We start from the raw sequence: 17,500 nt of genomic DNA, 5'->3' as shown, positions 1-17,500 counted from the left end.
TAATGACAGAATATGCATGAAAAAACTATACAAATAAAGCACAATCAAACTGGTACCTTAATTTTGCTGGTTATTTTTGGCTGGAGGGACACCAGTCTGTTGCCCTCGTCATACAGTCTGAAGTACAGGTTTCCCAGTGTGTCTCCTGCCGTCCAATCAATGCGCTCGGAATTCTGCAGCACCATGACATCATCGGAGCCCTCTTCCTGTCTGTACACCTCTATACGGGATATCCGAGTGCTGGGCAAAACACGCAGCTGACGCTCCACACTCGACACTGTCCTGTGGTTCTGCGTGCAAAAGAAAAAAAACAATTAAACAAACATAAAACACACGCACGCACGTACAAAACAACAATTTTAATGATCACATTAAATATCAATTCATGCACTTTAAATAATACATTAAAACTACTTGGAGCATTATTTATTATTTAATATTATTTATTATTATTATTATAAGGATGAAAATTCTATAAAAATATAATTACATAAATAATAACATATATTAAAACTCCCGTTTCCTTTACAGTCCAAAGACATGAGGTACAAGTAAATTGGGTAGGCTAAATTGTCGGTAGTGTATCTGTGTCTGTGTGAATGAGTGTGTGGATGTTTCCCAGAGATGGGTTGCGGCTGGAAGGGCATCCACTGCGTTAAAACGTGCTAGATAAGTTGGTGGTTCATTCCGCTGTGGCGACTTCGGATTAATAAAGAGACTACGCCGAAAAGAAAATAAATGAATGAATGATTAAAATTATATATTATTATAATTATTTATTTATATATTTTTAATTTATATTCTTTAATTTATATATTTTTATAGAATTTAGAGCAGGGGTGCAACTGGTAAACAACCTTGATTGAGGGCTGTGGGCCAAGTATATACCAAACCTGTGTATACACACACCAAAGTGTATTACATTAGGTTTGCCATGGGTAATTTCCTAATTTATTTGCTAATATATAAAAAATAACTAGAAAACATAAACAATCCCATTTATAGCACAATGGAGTTCAATGCCGATATCACTAGTTGAGCTGCTCCTGTCTTTGCCTTGATTTGCTCACCGATGTCTTGTGCTTTGTTCTCTATCTGTCAAGTGAAATATAGATTTAAAAGTCCAACATTTAATTGAAACATTTAATTTTAGTTGGCTTGTTTTGTAGAGTTTTTGAAAGAAAAGGTTACGTTATATTTGAAATCACAATCTCTGTCAAAGGTATTCGCTTCAAGCACCTTCCCATTATCCCCCCTCTTTTTTTCAGTTGGGACGGTGGGCCAAATCAAAGGTTCCCATGGCCAAACTTTGGCCTACTGGCCCTACTTTGGGCATCTCTGATTTAGAGCATAAAAAATTATTATTTTATATTATTAATAAATTTAATTTTTATATTTAAAAAAAATGAAGCAAATGACGATGAATTATTATTAATAATAACCATAATAATAATAATTCATAATATCAATAAGCTATTAAGAAAATAGGTCAAAATAGATCATTTATATTTGAATATTGTTCAATTACTATTCTGTTTTTATTAATTAAAATTGACCTTTAATTATTTATATTAATTTACACAATATTTAAAAATTACAAAAATGGTTATGTTTTTATTGAAATAAATGTAAATGTATTCTATGTTTATATGAACTAAATATTTAAATAAAACGTTAAAAGTTTTAAGTTATTAAATGCTTTAAATATAACTCTTTATTCATAATATAACTATATTAACTATATATAATAATAATAATAATATAACTATATAATTAAAAAAAACACATTAACACTAGCTAAATAAGAAAAAAAAAGCCAGCAAAGACCTATTTGAAATTTATTACTTATTTATTACTTATTTATTACAAATGATATTTGTTTTCCCCAGCTTTTGATTAAGGTCAGTTATAATTGCATTGCATTGTATTTATTTTACATTCTTTTTTCTTTTCTCATATGTTGTAAGTTTCTTTGAATGTTTTATTGTATTGTGTTGTTCTTGTACAGCATGTCTGTTGCTTTATAGTGTGCTATAGAAATTTATTTAGACTTTAAGCTTTAACTGAAACAGTACTTGACCTTGAAATAAAATTACAGAGATGCATCCCTAGAAATTTTCTTTTTAAAATGTTGTTGAATTAACATATTAAATGCACAGAATTCAGAGATATGATCAAAATGGTCTAAAATAGAGTAAATGATGTATGTATATCTTACAGGGATGTTGAATTTTACGGTAAAGATCTGTTCAGCATTTACAGTCTTCAGAGACAGTGGTTTAGTCAGCATGAGTCCAGAGCCGGTGTTACTGCAGTCCACAATGTCCACCGGCAGATCAGGAGCTCCCATCATCTGCAAACACACATCAAACCACATATATTACACAACATATCATCATCAAATCATCATGTGCGACCACCTTTATTGAGTCAATTAACATATTATTCCCTAATGGTCAAGGTGACTGATACTAGCTCAATAAGTCAATATTATTGGTGTAATCGGTTGTCATCTGGGAATAACATACCTTGTTATGTTGGCATTGACCAATCAGAACAAAGCATTCCAGAGAGCTGTGTAAAAAAACTGAATAACTCTTAAAAGTGTGTTTGTCTGTGAGCGTCACCTGGCAGCGGACGGCGAGTTTAGGATGAGCGGTGATATTCTGGCACTCATCATGAACCTCCACTTTAAAGTTGACCGGCGTCCCGTTCTCAACAGAGAGCACATCTCCATCTGGAAACACCACCAGAGTGTGTGGAGGACCTGCAACATAAATATTAGACTTTTGATATTCTGCTTAACAATCCCTCTTATTGTAACACGTTTGTTTTGTTTTTCATACCAGGTTCCAGAGCGAGTTGAAAAGAATCAATGTCCTGCTTCAGCCCCGGGATGCGCACCTTCACTGTGTGCTTCTGTTAACAAACACACACACATACAAATTCAAGTTATATACAAATACTTTCCCTGCATAAAAATAAATAAATGAAAACCCTGCTTGGTTATTTTCAGCAATAGCATGCTCATAATATATGCTAAATACATCCACACATATTTTAGCAGTCTCTAAAAGTATCAGTACATTAAACAGCTACTCTAAATGCCTTTTTATTGATAAAATGTACTAAAACATGAAAAATAAGATTAAAAAATACTTCAAATATTTTCTAACCCTGCAAGAACAGCACAAACCCTTGATCAATACACACATTAGGTTAATAAAATCAGATAACCTGCCTGAAAATATATTTTACACATGCATACTTTTGAAAAAGTACATTATATTGTATAATTGTGCAGATTATCTGTGTATACGCTTGACAGGTTTACTGTACGCACTTTTTTCTCATAGTGGTTGTATTGTAATAACAAAGCTTTTTAAAACAAGAATTATGAAAGGTGCTATAGAAATGAGCTTGAATAATATTTTATGTAAATTATATGTAAACATCTTGCTAACAGTATAGGTAGAGCTCTATAGAGCAGTGTTTCTCAACTGGTGGTTAAAGACCAAAAGTGGGTCGCGGACACATTTTCATTTTCAGGAATGTGTGGTCAAAAAAAACAACAAAAGTTTTTTTTTTTTTTACTTATTTTGCATATACCGGACTTTTATTTTGAAAATTAGTTGCGCGTCAACCCTACCGTATGACATGTGAAATTTCATTTATAGCAACAAATACGTCGACGTGCAAGTACAACCCCGAATATGTAAAGTATGGATTTACATACTGTATATTGACGACAAAAAAGACTTATTTGTTTTATTTCGGCTAGAATAAAAGCAGTTTTAAATTTTGTAAACACCATTTTAGGGACAATATTATTAGACTCTGTAAGCTAATTTTTTTTTCACGATAATCTACAGAGCAAACCATCATTATACAATAACTTGTCTAATTACCCTAACCTGCCTAGTTAACCTAATTAACCTAGTTAAGCCTTTAAATGTCACTTTAAGCTGTATAGAAGTGTCTTGAAGAATATCTAGTCTAATATTATTTACTGTCATCATGACAAAGATAAATAAATCAGTTATTAGAAATGAGTTGTTAAAACTATTATGTTTAGAAATGTGTAGAAAAAAATGTCTCCGTTAAATAGAAATTGGGGAAAAAATAAACAAGCAGTCTATAATTCAGGGGGGCTAATAATTCTAAATTCAACTGTATATATACAGTTCACTTAGAGACACTCATTGCTGAGTCTTGTTATCTGTTCTAGTGACATTACAACACGTTTTCCTGTTGTTTTGAATCTTTGCTTAGTTTTGTTTGATTATTCCTGTATGCCGCCTGCCTTCTGACTATTTGCCTGCTACTTCGATTATAACTTTGGATTGCCCACATACATCTGTTTGCTCCTGTTTTGATCACTGCTTGCCTGACCATCCTGTCAGTAAAGCCCTGCATTTATCTCCTCACCCCTGTTGTCAGTGTCACTTCCCCCAGGTTACATAACTATTCATTTATGTTGTGTTTTATTTTCATTTGTTTGAATTAATTTATTATTCATTTAATTATTTTATTTGATCATATGATCAGTCATTTATATACTATATATTATTAGTTAATGATTTGATTATTATTTGTCATTTGATTAGGTTTACCATTTTATTATCACTAATTATTGCTTTGTTATTTGCTTTTTTCAATATTGGTAATCTTATGACTGTGTGGATTCAAGCGACACCTGTTTTCAAGAGTAAGAGATGAGAGAATGTCTCCATTTCAAGGTCTGTATTGTCTCTAGACAATGTTGTGAAGCAGTAATCTTCCATTGCTGTTGCTTGTGGTATAATAACACTTGCTGGATTTGTCCTGGCATTGAAACATACGCAACTAACAATATTCAATAAACTCTGCTCTTTTTTTTTCATCATTACTTCGTCTCCTGCTTCTGCTCCTCTCTTGCCTTCTCAGTCAACTCCTATATTCATATGAGACTATCAATTCAGTTAAACGCTGGTGTTGGGCGAATCTGCTGGCTTGTTAGAGAGTGTGATCTAACAATCACAACAAACTCACAATCATGAGAGAATACACAACTCTTATGGTGATAAAATAATCAAATAATGCGTCTTGCATACTTTTTAAGACTGCTGAAATCTTCTAACCATTTACCTGCATAGTCATTATTTTTCCTTTGGTTACAGGTTTTCAGTTTTCTTTAAAATATATACTCTTAAGTGTTTAGTGTAGAAAGAAACTCGAAATAAATGTTTAAAAACACTTGAGGATGAGTAAATAGCCAGTAAATGTTCATTTTTGGGTGAACTGCCCCTTTAAGTTGACAAGTTCTTACACTCACATTGAACACATTGACTCCTTAACAAACACCGAAACTAAAACCATTTTTGTTATATGCAATAAAATAATTTCATAGCTACACAACAATCAAAACAAACTCACAATCAAGCGAGAGCACACCGCTCTTGCTAAGATTTTGCTAACCTTGCCTTGCTGTTTGATCTTTCCCAAGGCTCTCACATTGTTGATGACTGCAGTCGTCCCAAACGCGATCCCATCATAACTCAACTTCAGTGAACTAAAGACAAAGAGACATTATTCCATCAGAAAACACAACGTAATGCTTTGTATTTAGAAGAAGTCTGCATTTTGGTACTGGAAGATAAAGTAATTTCAGAATATTCTACTGCAGTGTTTCTCAACTGGTGGGTCGCGACCCAAAAGTGGGTCACAGGAACATTATCAGTGGGTCGCGGGGTGTGTGGTCAAAAAAAAACAACAAAAGTAAAAATGTTTTACTTATTTTGCTTAAAACTGACTTTTATTTTGAAATGCGTGCGCGACAAACCTACTGCTTGACATGTGAAATTTCTTTTAATTATTGTAACAAATATGTCGAAGCGCAAGTACGACCCCGAATAAGTATGTATGTATGTATGTATGTATGTATGTATATATATATATATATATATATAGACGATAAAAAAAAGACTTAAAGCCTTAGTATCATATGTGAGGTGCTCTCAAAAGAGAGTATGAAACCTTCTTAATTAAAACAACATTTAGAAACCAGAAACATGTTTTATTAACATTTTATTATTAACAGTATTTGTCATTTTTACTCTGTAATATTTCTATAATTTGATCCATTTTGTTAAATGACAGCAATAAAATAGTGTTTATTTGTAAGTCTTGGTGACTTTCTTATGATGTATCGGTCACTACTTGTTTATGTTAACAAATAAATACAAATTAAGTATAACTCCTAAAACTGTATTATAGTTCCTAAAAACTTGGGTCACGGCTTGATGACCATGTAAAAATGTGGGTCCCATGGCTAAACCAGTTGAGAACCCCTGTTCTACTGTTTATTAAATTTCACCCCAGCCTCTGATTCTCACATGACAGCAGAACAAAGAGACTTCAGATCATCACATGAGCAGAAAGTTTCTCTTAAAGAAGTGGGAGGTTCTTGCTCTCTAAAATAAGACTTTAGACAAGGCAAATCTTTTTACTGTATACACACATTTCATTCACAATGGCAAGTAAAAATGCTTTACGTAAACCAAAAAATAAAAAAGAATGTAAAATACTACAACTATAAGAGATAAAAACAACTAAGAATAAAAAACTGATTAAAAGGAAATTAATAGAGAGAGAGAGAATTGGTGGGATCTGTCAATTTTCTGACATCTTTTCTCAATCTGCATTATTGATATGCGATACATCTGTGTAAAGACAGATAATTAGAGCAATAAATTAGATGCATTAGTCTGTACTAGTCTTATATACTCATTCATTCATTTATTTTATTTTTGGCTTAGTCCCTTTATTAATCTGGGGTCGCCACAGCCGAATGAACCACCACTATATCCAACATGTGTTTTACACAGCGGATGCCCTTCCAGCTGCAACCCATCACTGGGAAACATACACACAGTCATTCACACATACACTACGGACAATTTAGCCAACTCTATTCACCTGTACCACATGTCTTTGGACTTGTCAGGGAAACTGGAGCACTCGGAGGAAACCCAAGCTAACACAGGGAGAACATGCAAACTCCACAAAGAAATGCCAACTCGAACCAGCGACCTTCTTGCTGTGAGGCGAACGTGCTACCCACTGTGCTACCGTGCAGCCCAATCTTAAATACCTTTATGGAAATGTAATTCCTTTGCATTTGTTCACCAAATGTCTATATGAGTTAAGGCTGATTTATACTTCTGCATTAAATAAACGCGTATGCTACGGAGTTGACGCATAGCCCTACCGTGGCCGTCGGCATTGTTGATGTGCACCTCTCAGAAAAATGTAACTACACGTCGCAACAATGCATAGCGCAAGCTCTGTGATTGGTCGGCTTGGTAGCGCTGACGTGTCTGGGCGGGACCGAGAGCCACGCGAATGGCGCCAGCCCGATGGAGCAATTGTTTACAAGTGTGGAGTCCCGTGAAGGAGCTCCGGATGGTAAGTTTTGTTTTGTGTTTACCTCATAGTTAAAGTTGTTGCATGTCCGCCGAATCCTGCCTCAAAATTAGCGAGTTTGAGCCACTTTTACATTCAGGAAGTGTTCAGGAAAAGCAAAACAGCAGCGAAAAAACTCGACACAGAGACACATTAACTCCTCACTGCCAACTAGGGTTTCGGAAGTGTTAATGTAGACCAACAGAGACAGCGCGCAGAAGTATAAATGCACAGCTACGCATGTAGCATGCGCCGTGGGTTACGCCGGGCACTTGACGCAGAAGTATAAACCAGGCTTAAAACTGAGCTGCTTTTTGTTCTGTATGTTCACTATAAATCAGACAGGCCATTAAAAGTCTAATGTATCAGGAAGTCTTAAAATTAAATTAAATATAATAAAATAAAATAAAATAAAAATTAAATTAAATTAAATTAAATTAAATTAAATTAAATTAAATTAAATTAAATATCAAAAATTAAAAGAAATTTAATTTTATAAAAAAATTAAATAACACATTAAATAAAAAAATATTTAATTTAATTTAAAAAACAGAAATAACAAAAAAAAAAAGATTTAAACATTAAAAATGTTAAAACAGATTTATATGGAACTTAAAAGAAAAAACACAAATAGCGAAATCTGACAATTTTATAGCATCGTTCTCAAAATTTGAGGCAAAGTTTGCGATATCTCTCTCTCTAAAGAATTGGAGCAGTAAATAATATTCTAGTCTGTACTAGTCTTATATACTCTATGATGGAAATATAATTTCTTTGCAATTGTTCATAACATTTCTATACAATTAAAACTTGTAGCCTTTGTTTTGTATTTTCACTATAAATCAGACATGCCATTTAAAGTCTGATGTACGAGGAAGAACATATATAATTAACAAAAATGAAAAGTAACCACTTTACATTTTCGGCAGAAAAGTACACCCAACACTGATCAGTAGTTAAAGTGTGTTTGTGCTTTATATCTACAGAACTGGTGTGTGAGTTACCTGCACTCCAGCTGGGGTTTAATGCCACTGGGAGGCTGAGTGGAATACTCAAACTGATCCCGGAAATCCAGAGGGACGCTGAAGGGAACTCCAACAAGGACAGGAGAGGAAACCTGACCGATTTTAAAAGATTCCGCTTTACCCTCTGTTGGAGAAACACACAAAGAGAGCATTTAACACATTTAACACACTACCTGACCGGAGATTATTCATTTCAGTACAAGTCAAGTGGAAATATCTCGGTCTCTCTACTGAAACCAAAACAGAAGTGACTAAAACTGCAATTCATCGACTGGCCACTAGAGGCTGGCTCCAAAAGAGTGTCAATCCCACATCATTCCAGTATTAAAATGCCCAGATTTACAGCAATAATTTTTTACAGCCTAGTACTAATAGTGTGATGTGACAGCATGATAAACAGGGCAACAGAATGATCCATTTATGAGAAACTGGAATGTCCCAAGCTTGAAAACCTAAAAGTACATTTTACATTTGTACATTTTCCACACATAGACTCCATACTTTTAGGATGTGTGTGATGCAGGAAGGGTGTTTTACCTTTAATAGAAAAGTTGAGGGTGTAGTTGGGTAATTTTTTTCCAACCCAATGGCTTTCTGAACTGTCGCTCAGCTTGGTCTGCAGATGCAGTGTGTATTTTCCAATCTTAGTGAGATTCTCTGCAAGTCAAAACACTCACTTGTGTACTATAAGACAAAACTAAGCAGGCAAAATTAGCAGTTCATTAATAAAATGATTATGAATTTGATAATGTATGGGTTTTTACCCATGGTCTTGAACCAGTACTCCCACTTGGTTGAATGAACAGCAATGTGAGAGTTAGTTTGTACATCTTTCTTAGTTTGGTCATCTTTCTTAGGCGCTGAAGGAAGAAAACAACAACAGTGAAAGAAAACAATAAACTGCTAATACTGTTCAAATATTGTATAGCATAGGGCGGAGCTATCAGTCCTTAAGGGAAAGGGTTATCAGACCTTTAGGGGAGGGGCTATCAGTCCTTCAAGGAGAGGCTATCAGTCCTTTAGGAAAAGGTTATTAGTCCTTTAGAGGAGGGACTATCTGTCCTTCAGGTAGGGGCTATCAGTCCTTTAGGAAAGGGTTATCATTCCTTTAAGGGAGAGGCTATTTGACCTTTAGGGAAGGGGCTATCAGATTTTTAGGGAAAGGGTTATCAGACCTTTAGGGGAGGGGTTATCAGTCCTTCAGGGAGGGGCAATCAGTCCTTTAGGAAAGGGTTATCAGTCCTTTAAGGGAGAGGCTATTTGACCTTTAGGGGAGGGGCTATCAGTCCTTTAGGGAAAGGGTTATTAGACCTTTAGGGGAGGGGCTATCAGTCCTTCAGGGAGGGATTATCAGACCTTTAGGAAAGGGTTATTAGACCTTTAGGGGAGGGGCTATCAGTCCTCCAGGGAGGGGCTATCAGTCCTTTAGGAAAGGGTAATCAGTCCTTTAAGGAAGAGGTTATTTGACCTTTAGAGAATAGGCTATCAGTCCTTTAGGGGAGGGGCTATCAGTCCTTTAAGGGAGAGGCTATTAGACCTTTAGGGGAGGGGCTATCAGACCTTTAGGGGAGGGGCTATCAAACCTTTAGGGGAGGGGCTATTAGTTAATTAGGGGAGGGGTTATTTGACCTTTAAGGGAGGGGCTATCAGTCCTTTAGGGGAGGGACTGTCAAACCTTTAGGGGAGGGGCTATCTGTCCTTTAGGGGAGGGGCTATCAGTCCTTCAGGAGAGGGGCTATTAGACCTTTAGTGGAGAAGCAATCAGTCCTTTAAGAAAGGAGCTATTATACCTTCAGGGGAGGGGCTATTATACCTTTAGGGGAGGGGCTATCACTGCTTTAGGAAGAGGCTTTTTGACCTTTAGGAGAGGGGCTATCAGTCCTTTAAAGAGTGATATCAGTCCATTAGAGCAGAGTCCGTCAGTCCTTTAGGGGAGGGGCAATCAGTCCTTTAAAGGGAGGGCTATCAGTTCATCCTTCATCTATTCCTAAATCTTCCAAAAATCCAATCGGATCCCAAAGAACAAAATTGAATTGCTTGATAAAAATAAAGAACTGAGTGCTGACAATAATGATATAGATGTGACTCACACTGCCTGGTGACTGTCAGCTCGACCACCAGTTTCTTTATATTGCCTGTTCCAGGCAGACGAGAGATCGAATATCCTTTTCTGTTCAAAATCTCCACTTTAATTGGACCTGAACAAGAACAGATTTAAACTAAACGTTCAAAATTGACAATAAAAAAGTCAGCATGAGGTCTATGAAGACATGCAGTGGTGCTGTTGGTATAGTAAACTGGTTTATGGAGGGAGTATAATAAACTGGTTACACTTTACAATAAGGTTGTATTAGTTCATTAGAATTTACTAACATAAACAAACAATGATCAATATATTACAGTATTTGTTCATATTAGTTAATGAAAATACAGTTCATTGATAGTTTATGTTAACTCACGGTGCATTAATTAATACAAGCATGAATTCAGACGTTAGTAATGCATTACTGAATCTTGAACTATGATTAATAAATGTTTTACATCACAGGTGTCAAACTCAGCTCCTGGAGAGCCACAGCTCTGCACAGTTTAGCTTCAACCATAAATAAAACACCTGATCCAACTAACTTAGTCCTTCAGGCTTGTTTGAAACCTACAGGTACGTGTATTAAAGCAGGGTTGAAACTAAACTGTGCAGAACAATTTGACACCTCAGTTTTACAAGATTATTTATACTTACCGTTAATAAATACCATGAGTAATGTTTAAAGTGTGACCATAAAAACATATTACATAATATAAATTTCATATTTCAAAAATAAATGGCACACAAAAAAACAAACAAACTTTACATTAAAAATTATTTTTTGTTTCACTTTTGATAAATAACTTAAAATTCTTTCTGGGGACACACTTTAAAAAATATCCAACAAAGTACTCTCAGTACACAAAAAACTGTCTAGAAGACTTTAAAATTTCGTGTTATAATAAAATGTGTTTTTGGGTGAGAGATGCTTTACAACGATTTCATGCTGGTGTGTAAATCATTCTTTCATAAAGTGTGCCGTCTACCTAAAATAACCATTATTGGTCATGGGTGGCCTCAAAAATAATTTCGTAGTAGCTGGATTTAGTGCCATTTATCTAATTTTCCAATTGTAAACCAGACTAAGTATTAAAAATTTATATCCTAAACAATTTTTGTAATCATTATCATTTTTTGTCAGTTTTGCACACTCTTAATGTGAATGTGTCTGTTTACCCATTGGTGTTCCAGCTGGATAAGCATCTTTGTCTTCCCAAGCGTTTCCCTCAGGCCATGTAATCTTCAATTGGTCTGGAAGTCTAATGACAAGCAAAAATATGTTGTATTTTATTGGGTAACAGTTACTAGTATTTACTGTAATAATAATAACAGTTATTAATACTATTACAAGTTCCACACAGCAAACTAAATGTAATTGATTGATTGTTTGAGTTTTACAACATGCAACATTTTCAAGCTATTTTTATGGCAAGAAAATGTATACTAGAGACAAAACTTATATTACGATTTTACAAATTTACTAGATATTTATGTTCGCATATCTATGTTTATTTTACTAAACAGTGTATTTGGTTTAACACTGGTTTAAAAATCCAACACAATCTAACAAAACATGCTTCATAGTTAAAAGGCTTTCGCTTCGCAAATCGAGCATATGGTAGGAAAAACATGTTAGGAACTTGTGTGTCATCCTAGAATGGGTAACACTAATCTGATCCCACCAGTTCAAACTAAAATAAAAGGAAAATGTTATGCAATAAAAATTTGTTTGCTATTAACACTACCGTACTATGCAAGCTAGAGATGTGCGGATGGTTGTTATATTCGCGGGCACTGGGGATAATCCGCGGGTCGGTAATAAAAAAATACTGAACACTTCACTAGCGGGAAGCAACAGTTAAATGGGTATCCAAAGGATATCGAGCCTCCTCCATTCGGCCTCTTTACTTTCACTTTCTCTCTTTCATGGATAAGTAAACGGTGTTGTACGCACCTCACTGAAGACATCTATTAGCCTACATTATTAATTTAGCTTGTCAAGCGTAAAGATTTGTTTCAAAACTATTTCTAAAATCAGTTCTAATTTTCACCAAACGAATAAACGAACAATAATAACGAAGAGTGGTCAAAAAACCAAATACACATGCTGTGCCCCATTTGGTCTCAAAACCCGACAGGTGGACAAATCTAAGCTTGTTTTTAATAAAACAAATATAAATATGCATATAATAATAATACTACTAATAATAATAACATTATACAAAAGCAAATTGTTATGAATGAACTGAAAAAGCCCCTCCGAGATGAAGAAGGCATGAAGGCAGTGGTTTTTATATCTATATAGAAAATAATAATTTTTGAATATTTTTTTTATTTAATTCTTTTTCATTTAAAAAGATATTTGCTTATTGCAGTACATCCTGCATGTTTTAAGCAATGTGTAAGCGAGGCGTACATCTAAGGCCCCGTTTACAGTCAGGTCTTGATGCCCAATTCCGATTTGTTGCCTGTATCTGATTTGTTTGCCCATCTGTTTACACGTTGTTTTAATTGTGACCCATATCCAATTCATGCGTTTACACTTGCCATACAATTTACGATGTTGCGCATGCATAAAGGCAGGTTCTAGCATCTGTGCCATGGTAAGTATAATCCATTTATAAATAATATTGTTTTGTTTGCGTCTAAACATTGCGACCATCCACACAAAATATTCTTATTTTTGTGTTGCTGTCGTATCATGGATATTTTCTCAAATAATCCTTAAACGTGGAGCTAACTAATTACTAGATAAAATAAGAATTTAATCGGTTGTCATCATTTAAACAAGCCGAGTCCTTGCCAGAAGCGGCCCAGACTCTACACACAGACTCAGGTCAGATATGGTTAACAGGAATCAGGCCAGTGCTTTACAGCTGCATCATAAACGTATGTGCGTGAGCGAGCTGCGGGCCGGATTCGGCCCGATGCCGAGTCGGAGCCAGAGCCCTCCTACGTCATTAAACCGCAGAGAAGAACCACATTGTCGCAAGTTTAATGATGTACAGAAAGGAATGCTTCAATAAATCCGATCTGCCTGTTTACATGACAGTTGCTTTGTCACATATCCAATCTATATCTGATTTATTTCCACATATGAAGGAGGCCTGAAACCGATCTCTGAATATCAGAATGCATGCGTTGTTTTAGTTTTTGTAAACGGTCATAGAACAGATCCAATCTGTGTCACATATGAGCAAAAAAATCGGAATTGGGTCACATTTAACTGGCAGTATAAACGGGGTCAAATGTCCTCTTCGCTGGACTATAGACCTGCTTTCAGCTGCTTTATTGCACAGTCTATTTTAGTTCTTCAAAATAGCAACGCACCAGCAATGCGCCTTAACACACCTCTTTTCTAGACCGAAACACCCAATGAGTCCACAAAGTGGATAGATTTGCTATTTAAATAACATGGCGGAAAACAAGAAAATTAGTGTTGCGCTGGTCTGAAAATAGCAACACGTCAGGGCAAACATGTCTTGTTGCGCTGGGTGTATGATAGGGCCCAAAGCCACACAAGCACTTTAAGTTCTTGCATTCGTCAGGACAGCATGCCACTGGAAGGTAGTGGATGCATGTGTGGACCTGTGCTGCCTGAGTCTGAGAAATATTGAAAAAATAACTTTAAAAGCTGAACAACTGAATTACTTAGCAATGCATATAACTAAGCAATAATAGAGTTTTCATATATTCACATTAGGAAATGTACAAATGTTTTTATGATTCATGACCTTTATTACTAGAAAACTTTTTGCCTTTAAAAAATAGATAAATAAATGAGATACAATGGAGTAAATGGCTGGCTTTGTCCACAATGACAATATAATTATCCATAATTTAACATTCACATAATTCTAGAGGTTATGCATCATTGTGAGAAAAGATTAAATGGCAGGACTAACTTTGCGAGTTCATTCTCAATGTTCTCCTCGATGGCTTTCGCTGTGGCCATCCTGTCAATCTTTGAGATGGGAATGACCTTTTTCTCATCGTACAGTTCCTTCGGTTCCTGCAGAAACACATCAGACACAATGATCTTAATACAGGATGTAACCATAGAGGCCTTGAGCTTTAAATAGGAAAATTATCAAAACTTAACTGCCTTAAATAGGCAAATAATCAAAATGCTAATGGTCTAATCCGATTTAATTCATTATGCTAAGCTAAGCTAATAGTGACCCCGCCAGAACAAAACAAAAAAAAAATCAGCTAAATGCTTTCAAAAATGGTTTAAGTCAATTGTTTACCTCTAGACCACTTAAAATGAGCCTCTCAAAAAAGGTGGAGTGTTCCTTCAAATATAAATTTCATACGGCTCACGAGAAGTCATTACTGCATAAATAGCCTAATTGTAGAATATTAAAAACACACCAAACAATGTTTAAAAAAGTAAACAGCTGATTGTGATTATCTAAAGTGAACCAGTGCTCCTCCATGAGTGCATCACTATATTGAATCTGTGCATTTAGTCAAAAAGTGACAGCAACCTATTATATATACTAATATAATATATATAATATACACTAATATATATAATATACACTAATATATAATATACACTAATATATATATATATGTGTGTGTGTGTGTGTGTGTCTGTGTGTATTAGGTGGGCATTGATTTTTTCAATCTACATTAATCTCTCCGTAATCTTGGAATTAAACTAGATTAAAATGGCTCATTTGAATTCTGCCGAAGGCATTCAGAATATGTGTGCTACGCAAATAATGACTAAAAGTAAGTCTTTAAAAACAGGTTTCTCATGCCAGGTGGCGTATTAGACCAGGGTCTCATCTCTTGTTTCCAAAATGCATCACAAACTGCTTGAGAAACTGTTCTACTATGATAATTGGTGATGAAAATAAATGATGTTCAATAAGATGTGCTTGTGTTTAATAACTTTTTTCGGTTAAAAATGAAATCTAAACTGTAGGCCTACATAAGGGCGACGCAGTGGCGCAGTAGGTAGTACTGTCACCTTATAGCAAGAAGGTTGCTGGGTCGCTGGTTTGAGCCTTAGCTGGGTCAGTTGGCGTTTCCGTGTGGAGTTTGCATGTTCTCCCTGCGTTAGTGTGGGTTTCCTGCGGGTGCTCCGGTTTCCCCCACAGTCCAAAGACATGCGGTACAGGTGAATTGGGAAGGCTAAATTGTCCATAGTGTATGAGTGTGCGTGTGTGTGCGTGTGTGTGCGTGTGTGTGTATGTTTCCCAGAGATGGGTTGTGGCTGGAAGGGCATCCATGGACAAGTTGGCGGTTCATTCTGCTGTGGCGACCCAGGATTATTAAAGGGACTACGGCGGCAAGAAAATGAATGAATGTGTTAAAAAAGTCTTTTATAGGGTTTAGATTAGTCTGTCTTGAGCTCAGAATTACGCATTGGACATACATCAGTATATAGCATTCAGTTTTAAAAAAAGTTAGTATAGAAACCTATATATCTAATTTAGTAACTTTTATGAAAAACGTAACAGTAAAAAAAATAAATATAATAGTTGAGGTTTAGATAAGTGTGTGGATTATTGGAAAAGTGCATTCGTAAAACCAATATTTTTTAATCCCCTCACCAATGCAATCTGGGCAAATCCTCCAGTGGCGTAAACATCACCGTCACATGCTCCATAAAGCAAGAACTGAAGTATAGAGCCATACAAGATGGGCTTAGTTTTCACAGTCTTGACCTAAAAAAAAATTGGGAACGAAAAAAAAAAGCATTTGTTTATGACATCGTGCTAACATTTATTATATACAATATATTAAAAGTCGTATCAATTATGCGCCACTAAACAGGACTGTAGTGTAGATTATTAGTGCTGTATAAAAAAGTGAAAACTACTAGATCTCACATATTGTCCTCTCTTGTAAGTTTTGCCATCCCATTGAATGGCTTCAAATCCAGCCCAGGGAAACTGACGTTTGGTGGCCACGTCTGTGCGCGTCACATTACTTATATATCCCTGAAACATCACCTGTAAACACACACAAATATATTGTTTACATCTAAAAACCTGACAAAATCACAAGGATCCAAATCGGTTTTCCCCGCCCACCGAATTGATTGACAGCCGCGCATTAACATGTCTCCGCAGTAGCATGTATAATCATATCAACAAGACAGGACGTGCGCAATCTCTAAATGCTAGATTTCTGTTCCCGCCTGTGCCTCTTCAACTCGTTCGTTATCCTCCAAGTCCATATATCCAAGGCAGCTGCACATCTCCATAGAAGAGGCCAATGTAGATGGTTCATCCCTACAGTCATTTGACTTCTTTGACGTCTTTTAATGCCAGTTTTTAACCAGGAGTCCATTTTAATTAACATAGTAGGTGAAAAATTTATGAATGTACAATCACTTAGCGCCTAAAGTGAAAGGGCGGCGCTATTGTGACCCAGACATGAAACTGCGACATGATTGAGTATGCATATGTTGTAAATTACAGTTTGTAATGTGACTCGTTTTCTTTCTCTCAGTTATTTTTTTTTCTGAAAAATATGACATGTGAGGTTTACCCAAGATAAATGCATAAAAATAAAAAAAGATAAAATTTTCAGCTATTACAAACATTCTCTCGCGCACCCCTGGTGATCAGACTGCGCACCCCAGTTTGGGAACCGCTGCTATAAAGGACCTTTTGATACTGAAAATAGTCACATCAATCTTTCATTATATATATTATATATGAATATAAATATATATATATATTAATATAACATACACATATATATATATATATATATATATATATTTTTTTTTTTTTTTTTTTTTTTTTTTTAAGGACCTTATGATAATAGTCACATCAATCTTTCATCGGAAGATTTCAGTGGCTGAACGACACTTCTGTGCATATAACCATTTCATAACATCACAATCAACAAAAGCTTTGAGTAACTAAAATAGTTTAACACATAACATTACCTGTCTATCAGAAATACATCAGCCGTGGTG

General features: G+C 35.4%; 1 protein-coding gene across 3 annotated transcripts in view; it reads right to left on the bottom strand.

Annotated features, from left to right (window-relative positions):
* smchd1 (structural maintenance of chromosomes flexible hinge domain containing 1) overlaps positions 1–17,500 on the bottom strand; it is a 70,867-nt gene that overhangs the window by 36,463 nt on the left and 16,904 nt on the right. For 2 of the 3 annotated variants that reach the window (XM_087262277.1, XM_087262276.1), the window contains exons 14-26: positions 16,401–16,523; positions 16,122–16,235; positions 14,460–14,566; positions 11,731–11,813; positions 10,559–10,666; positions 9,233–9,328; positions 9,006–9,125; positions 8,448–8,592; positions 5,458–5,551; positions 2,847–2,919; positions 2,628–2,767; positions 2,219–2,353; positions 57–290 (exon numbers count right to left, since the gene is read on the bottom strand). In XM_087262277.1, coding sequence (XP_087118403.1) covers positions 57–290; positions 2,219–2,353; positions 2,628–2,767; positions 2,847–2,919; positions 5,458–5,551; positions 8,448–8,592; positions 9,006–9,125; positions 9,233–9,328; positions 10,559–10,666; positions 11,731–11,813; positions 14,460–14,566; positions 16,122–16,235; positions 16,401–16,523 — 1,572 coding nt within the window. Of the gene's footprint in view, positions 1–56; positions 291–2,218; positions 2,354–2,627; positions 2,768–2,846; positions 2,920–5,457; positions 5,552–8,447; positions 8,593–9,005; positions 9,126–9,232; positions 9,508–9,597; positions 10,667–11,730; positions 11,814–14,459; positions 14,567–16,121; positions 16,236–16,400; positions 16,524–17,500 lie in introns of all 3 variants that reach the window. The other variant, XM_087262278.1, reaches the window with a different exon arrangement.

This window comes from Danio rerio, chromosome 7, assembly GCF_052040795.2.
Source record: "Danio rerio strain M-AB ecotype USA chromosome 7, GRCz13ab, whole genome shotgun sequence".
Taxonomy (NCBI): domain Eukaryota; kingdom Metazoa; phylum Chordata; class Actinopteri; order Cypriniformes; family Danionidae; genus Danio; species Danio rerio.
This window is presented reverse-complemented; position numbering and strand designations above follow the sequence as displayed.